At 40.7% G+C, this 13,167-nt stretch overlaps 1 protein-coding gene across 1 annotated transcript in view; it reads left to right on the top strand.

The window, feature by feature from the left end:
- The first annotated feature begins 426 nt into the window (after window positions 1–426).
- The window catches only part of LOC139696858 (uncharacterized), a 521,008-nt gene continuing 508,267 nt past the window's right edge, over window positions 427–13,167 (top strand). Inside the window, exon 1 of the mRNA XM_071595738.1 lies at window positions 427–978. Coding sequence (XP_071451839.1) covers window positions 811–978 — 168 coding nt within the window. The 5' untranslated portion in view covers window positions 427–810. The remainder of the gene's footprint in view (window positions 979–13,167) is intronic.

The following is a 13,167-nucleotide window of genomic DNA, read 5'->3' as shown; positions in this document are numbered from 1 at the left end:
TGGAGGGTTTTGGGCCAGCAGGGCTTGCGAGGAAAGGATGAGCTGGGAGTATTCGGGCAGAGGGTAAATATGGCGCTGTGGTGGGACAGGCGATGGAGAGAGAGAGTATGCCGGCGGTGTGTGTGCGCGAGCTCTTGGGGTTCGTGAACGCGGGAGGGGAAGGAGGGTGTGTGTGTGGTGGAGAGGGTAAGAGAGAGAGAGAGATAGCACGACGGGGAGGAGGGAATCGCCGAGAGGGGAGGTAGTGGTGAGGGAGGGGGAGGGACGCAGAGAGGAAGCATCCATCGGGTTGGTAGCCCTGCCTCGTAGGAGGAGTGGCAGCCGGGAGGAGGAGGGAGGGGGCGGAGAGGAGGGGGGAGGGGTGGGAGTGATTCTTAAAAGACCTCGTGGGATCGCCTCAGTCTTCCCTCAGACTGGGAACGGAGAGGACGGCGTGCGGTTGTTTGTCGCGAGCTTCTACGGACACGCGAAGTTCTTCTGCTGTTCCCCGGTCCTCCTCCTCGCCCTTATCTTTTGCGCGTTGCTGGTCTTCTTTTTGTTTTTTTTTCAAAAAAGAGAGAGGTCCCCCGTATTTTTTTTCATCATCATCAACCCCCTCCCTCCCTCTTCCCCCCCCATACCCCAACAACCCCTCGGCCGTGTTACGAAAAGTTTTTACCGTAGCATCTGTGTCCCGGTTCTGTGTGAGAAGAGAGCCCTTTGAAATATTTTTTGAGGGGCCATCCCTCCCTCTCCTTCCCCCCCTCAGACGCTCATCCCGACCTCCTTCGCACCCTCTCGCACCCCCGTCCCCCCCCTTCCACGGGTGGCATGGAGCCTCCTGCTGGAAGAGGTTCCCACGTCCATTCGCATCCAAAGAGGAATCGAACCGGAGCCTTTGGGACTAACGCCTCCATGACTTCGATGCTGTGGATGTCCGCCCTCGCGGGCCTCCTGGCCGCCCTGCTCATCATACCCGGTCCATCGGCTGCTCTTGAGGTTGGTTGAGCATTCATCTTCGTGTCGCTCCGCTTCGAGTTCGTGTCCCCCACTTGCGCTCCTTGTTTCTTCGACTGCCCCCCCCCCCCCAGTGTGCGCTCGCTTTCGAAGTAGCCCATCCCCCTCGGGTGTGCGATTCGGGCATCTCGTCGGCCATGTGGCGTTCCGAGTGTGTATGTAGATCTTATCGGCCTATTAAAAACGCGTCCACTTCACGAGGGTCATCGCGGTCTTTCTGACCGACGTGGGGGTGTGTGAAAGTTTTTAAGTTTGACACTAGCCTCGAGTTTCCGTTTCAGCCATTTCAGAACGTAATTCTATGAACCTAATTCATTTCTTCTTCATGTGTTTTGGTCTGTCGTGCGATGGTTTGCTCTCAGGGCTAACTAACACTCACATGCCATCTTTCACAGAAGAAACTTCTTCCGAATTTTCTCAAAAAGTTTACTCTCCCCAAATTATACTGTATTAACTATTCGTATGAGTCAGGAATCAGTGACCGTTAACGTCGCCGAAAAATGAAAATTTTACGACCAAAGATGAGAAAAGAAAAATATTTTGTCTTTCGTTATTAGTGGTATAAAATGTTTTCATATTGACGATTGCCCCAATTATAAGAACTGTAAACTTTGCTTATTTAAATATTCTATGAGTGTGGTTAATTGACGGGATGTATTTTTGGAGGAGCTGACCCTGAAAATGTTAGTGAAACATTTCCAAACTGGACGTAACCCTTTTTTTTACTAATGTATTTAGTTTTCTGTGGTACATTTTAATGGAAATTCATCAGCAGAATATGTATTGCTTCAAATTACGTGAAAGTTTTCATGATTCTCTATACTTGAAATCATTAACGGAATTTTTCAACGTGAGAGATTACACTTTGAATTTTTTTGCAGATCTCAACCTTTGGAGTGACACATATTTCTTTTAATTTCGTTCCCTCAACGCAAAAATCGCCTTCGTAGTTCACGATCCGTTGTCATATGTTATGTACGTACAGTATATGCATAAATGCCTACCTTTCTCCGGGCGGGAGAGCACGTGCTGTTTCATTGGAAAGAATGCGGTGCCTTTCACTCGCACCTCGAGTTGCGGGGTTGGTTTCTTGTTGCGTTGCGTGTAGGGTGGCACTGATATGTAGCATACGCATAAGGCGAACCCGGACCCCATCTGTTGTAGGAGAAGAATAATTGTCGCCGCACAAGATTAATGGATGTGTGGTAGTCTCATTCTTTCCTAATTTTTCTTAAATTCTCCACAAATTTATTGCCGAAGATTCCTAGTCCTATTGTCATTCATCGCCGTCTGGTGTAGTCGATACTTACACCCTATTTAGTTTGACTCAAGAAAGAACCCATACAGAAGGATTGGTCAGAAGGGTTTAATTGAACAAGAAATGTATATTAAATATGGAGATCAATATCTCATAGTTTTATCACGTACCTTAAATTTGGCAAATAAAATAGGATTGACAAATTACTGAATTTTCGTTTTGTCGGTATAGTACCTTTTCCTGAAAGACTCAATATGCGTTACTAGTTCGCTATCATCCGAGAATAGTTAAGTTTGTGAAATGCAGAAGGGCTATTAAAAATCGCATTCGTAAACGCCTGTTATGAGAATTGTAAGTATAATTATTTGAGTCCTGGATAATGAGTAATTAGAGAACAGTTGATATAATGCTGGGAAAAATTTTGAAAAATGGGTCATCTCATTCTTTAGGTTCAACCTATCATTCCCAATTTCGCCTTATATTTCCCGTTCTTATCACGAGCGTGATATTAAAAAAACACGTGACGGAACCAATAGATTATGGGTCATTTTTCGATATCAACGCAATGTAATTAAAACATAAAAGTTTCCACCTCCTGAATTTTCTATTCGTTTCATTTGGCACAGTACCCCTTAATATACCCTTTGCAAGGCAGGCAGGTGGAAGTGGAGTTAGGAGTCTGGAAAGTCATTCGGTTCTGGATCATACGCGAGTGTTTAAATGCATATACTATTAGGGTCCTCCTCATGCAATACTCTCCAATTATTAATTTCATCGCATATTGTGATGGATTTAATATGAATATATGTTTGCTTAATGAATATGTATTCTGAAAAACAAATGGTGGTTAACATTTGTGTGATAACAAAAGTGGTATCCGGAGGAGATTACGTGTTTGCAAGAAAACTTCCGACTGTCGTAGTTGACTGAATATCGCATGAAGTGAATTCTGTAGCTGGCCCATTCTTGCTAACGACTTCGTGAAGGGTGAACCTCCGTGAGATAAAAGGTTGTGTGTAAGCCGGGGGCAACTTTTCTAAACTGTTCCTCGGCGTATGTTAAGGAAAGTTTCGTACACAATTTATCGAATGAAATGTCTTCCGTTTTCATAGCCGTTGTTTCGCGTAAATCGCGATCTGCTCATCGCCATGAAGCGCGAAAGCTGACAACGAGAACGCCTATTCACTCGAAAGGGTTAGATCGAACATTTCTCCTCTAGACATCCTGATATTCTTACGTGTTCTCGCCATTCTCAAATTTTCATTACCCACAAGTTGTCGTGCAGGACGTAAAATACTAAAATACAGTAATGTATAAACTTTATGGTTTTATTTTAAAAACAAAGAAGATCACCTTTCTCTTCATAGCCACGTGCATGAGGAATCAGGAAGAGATTTTTTTCTTTGAAAAATTATTGGAGTTCGTCGAATCTGTCATTATTAATTTTTCTGAAACTCTAAATTCGCCGCCTTTGGGTTCACGCTTAATTCCTCAAATAATCCCGTGCCAGTTCATTCTTCAGTCATGGTACATCGGTACTCTTTCGAGGGGACCTGTTAGAGTTTTCCTTTGTCATCTGCGAATGTACTAAGCGATCTCCATTTCAAGCACGCTGGTAAGCTTCTGCCGTGAGCAAAGTATTTTCCTTTGTAAAGTCGAAAACTACTTGAAAACAGAAAACACCCGGTCAGAGAAATTTCATAGCTTGCAATTATTTATGTCGTACATTCCAAAATAGTCTTGAATGCAAAGTATGGGGTAAATGATATGCACAATAAAAGATCTACTTTAACGATAAATATTTTTCTGTACTTCGTTTTACTTGAACAATCGTCACACCTATTTGCGTGGTATATTGACTCGTAAGGGGGTGGTAACATTTGTTTTGAAGTATTTCAACTTTCCCCATTTATTTTCTCAGGATGATTTCGCATTTGTTCAATTGCTTATCAATAAATTAAGGTGGTGTGGTATTCTAGGGTTTTTCGGATACTTACTGGACGGTTCGAGATTCAAATCCAGTAGATCCATCATCAAAACCCAGACCCTACTCTTTGATTCAATGGGTACCAGATCTTTTTGGACGCCTCAGGCATCAAAGGGAAAGCAGCTTGCACTCTATCGAGCATCTGTGAATTTCGTGCACCATAGACCTCAGAAACACGCTAACACTATTTTCAAATTACCATCATTCGGGTTAAAAACAAAGAAGTGCCTGATTTCACCTACATATTCTTTTTACAGATAAGTAAATCATCTCATTAAACGATTCACTTACGATATAGGCCCTTGAGTAATGATAACGATCAATTATCATGTCACACGCTATGGAACCGTTTACTCATATGATGATGGCGGTTATAAGTTATTTTGGTTCAGATTATTCTATGTGAAAATACGAGCATTTCTACGATATTGGTAAGGCGTTTCTGTGCTTTATCACATCCGAGGATCGTGGGTTGGGACTACTGTCACCTTCGATGAAATAATCACATTGTGGAATTAAAGAGATATCAATTGTCCAGTCGGATAAATTGATATCTCTTTTATTTCAGACACGACATAAATGCGGAACAAATAGGAGATGTGTGCAAATGAATCAAATTAATATTCATCACATCTACATCTGTATTGTAAGTTTCGAAACCCCCACTGGAATGTATGGAAGGGGGTGTTATGCTTCTTCTATTCTTTATTTAAGTTATTCAAGTGTTGAATTGCTCATGAAAGGAACGCCAGTGATGATATGGTTTGCATATCAAACATGCTTGTTGTGTTCACTTATTCGTTTATTGAGATATATACGAGCAAATAGGGAGTATCACAGTAAGATATCAATGCAGGTACTCATTACTTTTATTTCACCCGACCGGATAAATTTATATTTTAAGTTACTATATTAATGCTTCTTGTAATATATATATATATATATATATATATATGTCTATTTCTCCTTTGGTGGGTGAAACGGCCCCCTGACGCCATCTCTTGGCTGAAAGAATCGGGGCGCTTGGCGACATATTAGACCCACGGATCTCAGGGTAAATTGACTATCCTCGATAGCTCAAGTGGTTAAGAGCATCCGCCCGGCAAGTGGAAATATCCGGTGTTCGAGTCCCGGTTGAGGAAATATTTTTACTCTTGTGATCCGTTCGATTCCGCCTTCCCCACCTCTATTGTGTTCGTCCTTTATATGTGTTCCTATCCCTTTTCCTTATATCTGTTTCTGTATATATGAGTATTTATTCGCCGTTTGGCGGGATTTCGTGTTTGAATGTGTATATATATATCCGGAAAGTAGTACCCGTTCGTGAAATAAAGACACAAAAGTAAATATTAACAAACATAAAAAATTTTATTTGAAAGAGGATACTTTAAACTACTTCTCAACATAATCTCCAAGCAAATTAAGGCATTTGTCATAACGTGTGACAAGTTTCTGTATTCCTGCTGCATAGTCCTTCGCCGCCAGCTCATTGAGATACGCGAGGGACCCATCTTGCACAAATTTTTGCATAATACAGATGGTGTTTAACAATTTCATGAACAATTGTTCGAGAAACATTGGGAAAATGCTCACAGATGTCATCAATTGTGACGCGCCGATCGTTCCTCACGAATTCGTCAACTGAGCTCACCAGTTGGTCTGTAATGACAGACGGTCTCTCCGAACGCTCATCGTCGTGTGTGTTCCCCCTCCCCATGTTGAAGTTGCGACACCACCGCCGAACAGACGACTCGTCCATTACATTGTCTCCATACACCTCCTTTAATTGGCGATGAATATCACATGGGCGAACGTTTCTTGCATTGAGGAATTTAATCACTGCCCTCACTTCACAACTGGCGGCGTTCTCAATTTTTTTAAACATTGTAAACAATCACAGAAACAACACAGGCAATGCTAGCGTCACGCAACTTGGCTCAGAGAAGGCAGACAAGCCACTGAAGCTATCTGACCTCGTCCAGCGGCTACTCGCGTCGTCAGCACTTCATGCGGCACGAACGGGTACTACTTTCCGGATGACCCTCGTATATATGTAGGTTTGAAATTTTTACAACTTGAGCTTTCTTTAAATATCCCCCTGCCGTTGTTAGAATCATTTAGCTGCTTTTAAGTTCGAGAATTGATAACATCATTTTGAATACGTTCCCGAAGGACGAAGCCGAAAGTTTACTTTCGCCGGAATGTAAGAATACTGGCACAACCATGTTGAGTTTACTTTGAAATGCGTGAAACGGAAATGCCCCGGAAAGTTTTTAAATTATCCCCTTCGATAGTTCATCTGAGGTATCGTCAATTTTTTTCACAAGTTTACGCAATTTTCACCTTTTAATTCATGAAAAATAAAAGATTTTTGCTAGTTCAAAAGAGAATAACGCCGCAAATGCCTTGTAATGTTGACAATCAAATAAAACATTGGAGAACAGCTATTCTATTTAATAATTATGAATGTCGCAATATTACGATTTTGGCAATAATTTCATGTTCAGTTTTATAATTTTTGCCATTTATAAAAATAACTTTTATGCGTAAATCATTAGAAAATGTCATAATTCGAATAGTTCTTAAGGAGCATGCGGACTCGGTTAAAAATCAACTGAAGTATCTTCTAGCTGTATAAACTAATGGGTTTGGACAGTGTTCGGGAGTGAAAATGGGTTCAGCAGGTAGGTTTCATAGTAGCTCTACCGATACTGGGAAGGCAACTTCAAAAGGAATGTGTGAATATAGCTTAATAAAACTTATTCAGGGCTTTTATTTGTAAAGTTAGAGGTCTCCGAAACTAGATCTTTGAGGATAGAGAATGAGAGTTAGTGAATGATTTTTTAAAATCTAAGCATGGGGAAGGATGAAAAAAAATTGTAATGAGAGAAAGACTAGGGAGTAACTTGCTCTGTTTGAAGGGAAAATGTGTGTTGGACGAGAAAGGAAGGTTAAGGAATAGACGAGTGAAACGGAGTGAAGGCGGGTAGGATATCTGAAGAGGTGAAGATGAAAATGATGAAGAGAAAAAGGAGTTCGAGTTTTGAGGTGACGTAGATCCCCGCGAAGATGTCTTTCAATTACCAGGAAAATCGTGCTCATAATTGATAAACTGACGATAAAATTTGTTTGTGTCCTTAAATATCCATTTTGAATCCTCTCAATGCCCACTTACTCCGCCCAAATAATTACCCAACCGTTCGAGAGAATTGCAGTAGCAATAAACGATCGGAGACACTTAAGACCACATCCCGATGTGCTCCCTCTGCACCCACGTCCCTTACGGGCTGGAGGAGGAGGAGGGCCCTAGAGTATTTACGCCTGATTGCCTTAAGAGGATTTATGAATTGGCGGAACCATCCGTACTGTGAACTGTGGTGGAAGAGTTAGCAGAAGTTCCACGATGCTAAATTTTTGCTTTTCACACCGTCATCCGTAGGGCCTACATTGTGGATTTTCCCACTTCTTTTGAAAGGGCAGGGCTCGCTGAACTCGTCTTCCGGATCTGATTCCTCTGACCTTTTTTTTCTTCTTTACAACCTATTTCTGAAGTGAACTATTAATGTCTTCGAAGTTAATGCAGTCCTTACAAAATGGATGAGAAAGTCATTTACCTTAACGTAGCGCTGACGTCGCGTACGTTAGAGAATTTTAGATAACATGAATCCAACCTTTCCTTAGGGGAGATGTTGAAAATTGTAGGGAATGTTCAATGCTTAATTGGAGGGTAAACACAAGGAAAAACAACCAAAATATTATGAACAATATCATTTTTGATAGTGTTTGGTGTTTGAAGTAATTCATAGTTAAAATTTTAATGCAACTCTGAAAGTTTTCACTAATGCGTCTTTATTTTCAGTGTAGTTAATGTTAGAAGTTTTCTTGACCCTTGGGCAAATAGCGATCAGATTTCACGAGGAGTTGAAGGCGGTGTAAAAGTGCGCCCTTCCTAGTCAGCTGTTCGTTGACTAGCCGTGAACCACGTTCCAGAATTACTGTTACCATGGCCGAAATGTAATTTGAGTAATGAGAAGTGTTATGTTAATCCTTGAAACCGTCTTGCACATGATTCTCCGCTGAAACAGAAAATGTTCCTGAGCGAGATTATGCAGTGTCAAAATAGTATTGACCTCCTTCATTGTCTCCAATTATTAGAATCAGATGCTGCAGCAATCGAAACTACTTCCAATTTCTAATTTTTTCTGCAATGATACTGTAATTTTTAAGAATATGTAGCCATGTATTCCTGGATTTCTCAGCCCAGAATCGAGATTCTCGTTAGAAAGTTACATACCTACACCCTCCCCAATCGCTCATGCTCAGAATATATGAGCGTTGAATGTAAATATACCCACAGGCAAATATTTATCTGAAGTTTTGAACTATTTCATCCGAGATATATTCCTCGAAAAAGTGTCACTATCAGGTCAGATTGGAAAGGTACCACTATTATGTACACGAAACGTGTTTATTCATGGTGCAATTAAAAACATTGTTTGCCTCTCCAACCTTTGTCTTTTTCTAAATAGACGCAATAATCAAAGTGCTGAAAAAATAATAGAAAGAGTCGTGAAAATCGGTTCTACTGCACTGATCTAATAAGTTACCCTATGAAGAGAGGAGCAGAAATAGACTTCTCTCCATGGCCGTGTTTCGTGTGATTGGAGAAGGGTTTAATTGTGTTAACAGCTGAATGGTTTGGAGCTTACCATGTCGACTAAAATAACAATGGTTGAAGTCGGTTGTTTTTTCCGAAGATGTTTTTATTGAAATGGTATTTAGGTTTTTATTATATCTGTTGTATATGATATAGTGTTAACTTATTCATAATGTTCATAAACGGTATACCAAGATGTGTGCGAGCAGTGTGACATCGGTGAAATTTCAGTCAAAAGGAAATGACATCACTTTCCGTGTAGCGTGTGGCAATGCATGCCATTACTTCAGTTCCTCTCATTCATACCGGCTCCCTTTTCCGTGTGTGTTTGCCGCAACGGAACTCTTCATGGGCATCTGTCCACAATCCGTAGGTTCCTCCCTTGTAACTATATATCTGTTTTCTTATTAGATTTCTAGAACTTTTTATATCACATAATATATGTGCCTTCATAGCAATGGTTATATGTAGGAAAAGTACGTATTGTTTTAACTCTTTCGAGGATTTAGGCGGCTCAGGTGACATAAAGGCCTCATTCTTGTCCCAATAAAAACAGTTTATGGCTCTTGTCCTTCTACGGGCTTGAGGGTCAGGGTAGGGATCGCAGATTCTTATCCGGGGTTTTGTGAAAGTATTTCTCAGAGCCAGATTTCTGGTTCTGAGGGGACGCCTCGGTAGCTTAAGTGGCTAAAGCACTCGACCGGATATTGAGGGATCTGGGTTCGAATCCCAGTCAAGGCGAATGATTTTTACACTCTGAAATCGTTGCATTGAAATGCACATTAGCGGATGACTCCGTTAAAAGTTACTGTTGCGGCATCTCCCGCAGTTTCTTTGGAATTTGGTTCTGAGAACTTTAAATAAGCAATACTAAACTTTTTGAATGCGTATTGAAACGATTTTTCCGTAAGTATTTCATTGCTTGCGAAAAAATATGTCATATTTTGAGAGGTAACCTTTGAAGCTTGGCAGTTCGACAACGTCAATGTCCACTCTTTCGACCCACGGCCATTCGAATCTATTCCCCAAATGCTGGAAGATCTCGCTAGAACAAATGAAAATGGGCCGGGATCAAGCTTGTTTGCAAGAGCAGATATCTGGTATGCGTATAATTTACCAATTGATACTCCATAACGCCTCGTTTTCCCACTTTTAAAAGGTTTACCTGAAAGGTTTACGTTTAGATTACTCTAACTTTAGCCACCGAAGAAACTTTTTATGGTGAATTTCGAAGAGCTGCCCAACCAAATTTATTACCTGTAGATATCAAGATCTAGTCGCATGCATGCATGCAAGCGGCCGGATCGGTCGCTCATTTGATTATTGATGGCTATCTCGAATTCGTGTATTTTTAAGTACCCTCGTCAGATCTACATAATGTCAATCGAGGAATTCAAGTGAAACTGGAGAAAAGAAACGATTTTCTAAGCACTTCAAAAATTAAGTGGGCCTATCTCGAGAATCCAATGTCTTGTTTTTACCGTCTCAAAACAGAGAAGGTAAAGGTAATACTAACATTTTTGTTAATCTTATAACTGAATTGTAGGGGACGGAAATCAGAATGGGGAATACAAGTTAGATAATTATATGGGTCTTTCTCATAGAATCTTACCTTTTAACATGTGGGATTTTGATAAAAACTACGAAAAATTAGAGATGAGGTGTTAATTTGTAGTACAAAAGCCACGTTTCGAGAGTGAAGAATTTATGAGTCGACCATCTGAGGAAGAGTTTAAAAATTTGCGTCAAATTTCCAAGTTCACAAAATATCTGCTACGTAGGTCTATGAAATATGATTAAGATATAAGTGTAGCAATAGTAACAGGATTTTGGAGACTATAGGTTAGGAATCACAAAGAAAGCAGTAAACTCTAAAACGATTGGTAAAGTCAAAGAGCTGGAGTATTATTCTTACACCAAAGAGGGAAGTATTGTGAACCTTCACACCCTATCGGTGGGTTGAGATAGTCAGATAAAATAAATAAGTTTGCTCCTTCGTTGGTTAAAGCTCTCTTCCTGCCCAAAATAATCATATTCACGGAAAAACCAAGTTGTGAGTAACCCAGCAATGATAATGGACTTGCCATTTTCGTGCTTGTCATTCATTTTACGGATACTTCATAATGAAACACAGTTAAATAAATAATGAAATCTCCCAAAATCGACCTATGCCACTCGCCCACCCATTGAATCCTATTATACGGCGAATATGCATATATTTTCAGATTTAACTAAGTTAATTTGACATTATATTTGGAATCTCCCCCCCCCCCCCGAAGAAAGGAAATTCTTTAACATACCTTCCTTTATCGTACTGGGTTGATGCTCTGCTGTACGATATTTTTTCTTATTTCTGGTCATGAAAAATTATCATGCCATTGAATTCACCTTGCCCTGATTGTGCAGGAAAAGATAGTATCGTAATTTCGTTCCACTCATATATACTTCTTGGTCACTAACCTCCCTGCATTAGCCAAGTACTTAATAATTTATACGTATTTCAATATTTTAGTTAATTTAAATACTAGCCTTTATGGATATTCTGTCTTGAAGGAAGGGTTGAAGAATACTCTAAATTCTTCTAAATCGGAAAGATATTCCTTAGCCCCTTCAAGAACCTTGGCTAGGAAAAGGGTTTTATATCCGCTTAAACGGAAGGGCCTAACCTTTTCACATTTTAATGCTAGAGAGGGACCCAAAGAGAACTTGAGGGGCGTAAGTATTCCCGCAATCCTTATTTTCGTAGTCAGGACGAAAGAGGGTGGATGTAGAAAGGATACGAATTAATAGGTAAACAAAGAAATAATATCGTGCCGCACTGCATCCCAGAAAGCATCGTGCACCGTAAATTTCGCTTAATGTCTTTTGCACTGACCATAATTTCGTACCTCATAGCCGTCCTCGTTCTAGTCTCCTCACAACGTCCCAGCATGCAAGTGGCGGTCGTCGATGAGGCGAGAAGAAAGAGTTCCTTTCCATTTGACGTTTCTGGGTAGAGATCTCTCGGAGTTGGGTTTGTTGAAGGATAAGGAAGAAGTTGTGACGGAGTCGGGGGCATAAAAAGAAGGAATTGCTCCGTTCATATCATTTCCCTCGCCTTGGGATGATTTACGGATGCGATATCGGGAGTGACCGGCTGCGTCTGCTGCCCGTCGTCCGTTGTCGACTGCGAGATACCCAGTTGATGTATGGCCCTCCCCGCTCCCCACCCCCGTCGCCCCCTCAGTCCCGCCGCCGGCGACGCGTCGCGACGCCCCCTTTGCGTGCCCACGTGCCCTCACGGCTCTAGGATGATGGAACGCGCGAGGGCGTAATTTCGCCCGTGCAATCTTACATGGTATTGTTATCCAATACGTAATTTCGTTTTCCAAAAAGATATTCCTCCCTCTCATTTTTCGAAACGAATAATCCTAGTAATGCGATATTTTTGCTACCAATAGAAAAAATTAAATCGTATTAAATTACTTGGTCTAAATGTGGAAACTGAAAAAGGGAAAAGTATTCCTTTAGGCACGGTTTCAGGACACTTTTCAGACATTTTTCAGTGTATATGTCTGGGGCAGTATGGGGCGTTGGATCAACAGTCGTACGGAAAATTTTGTGGCTTGATCATATTATTCAGAATAAAAGTATTAGTTTCTTTTGGTTTACATGGTTATGCCTAATGGTTATTAATTTTTGATCGAGAATTGGTGTGAAAATGATTTGCTGTCGATTATTTTGACGGCTAATTTTCCATTAGGTACCTCACAATGTCCTCTTCTCACCTTTCAATGCAATATAAAGTTATTACTTGGGTGCCAATATTAAACTAGGGCATATTATAATGTAGGTCGTGTCTAGTGTGTAATCTTCATTCATCGAGTTTCCCCTATTCCGTTTTCCAATCATCGCCGGGCACTTTCTGATCGTTTATGTCATTTATTTAAAACAAAACGCGCGGATTTTCTGAGCATATTTTTAATTTCACAGATTTAATACTTCTCCGTTGTGTCGCATATTTTGCTCGAGGGATATTCAAATAATTTAAAATAACTTGAAAGGCCTCTCCTCAAGTTTCATTCCAATATTTCGCCTTTATTATTTGATTTAGCCAATCTAACTTCATTCAGACTGGTAATAATACTTTTGCAGAGCCTTCTCTTTATATGCCTCGCTGCTGAGGAAGTTTGCATTGAGAAATATGCATAAAGGAAGATAAAGATGAGAAGAAGACCCAAGTAGAGCATACTGATGCTTAGCATCAGGGCTGCAAAAGGTCAGGCATTA

This window comes from Hetaerina americana, unplaced genomic scaffold, assembly GCF_022747635.1.
Source record: "Hetaerina americana unplaced genomic scaffold, ioHetAmer1.1.p SCAF_7, whole genome shotgun sequence".
NCBI lineage: Eukaryota > Metazoa > Arthropoda > Insecta > Odonata > Calopterygidae > Hetaerina > Hetaerina americana.
This window is presented reverse-complemented; position numbering and strand designations above follow the sequence as displayed.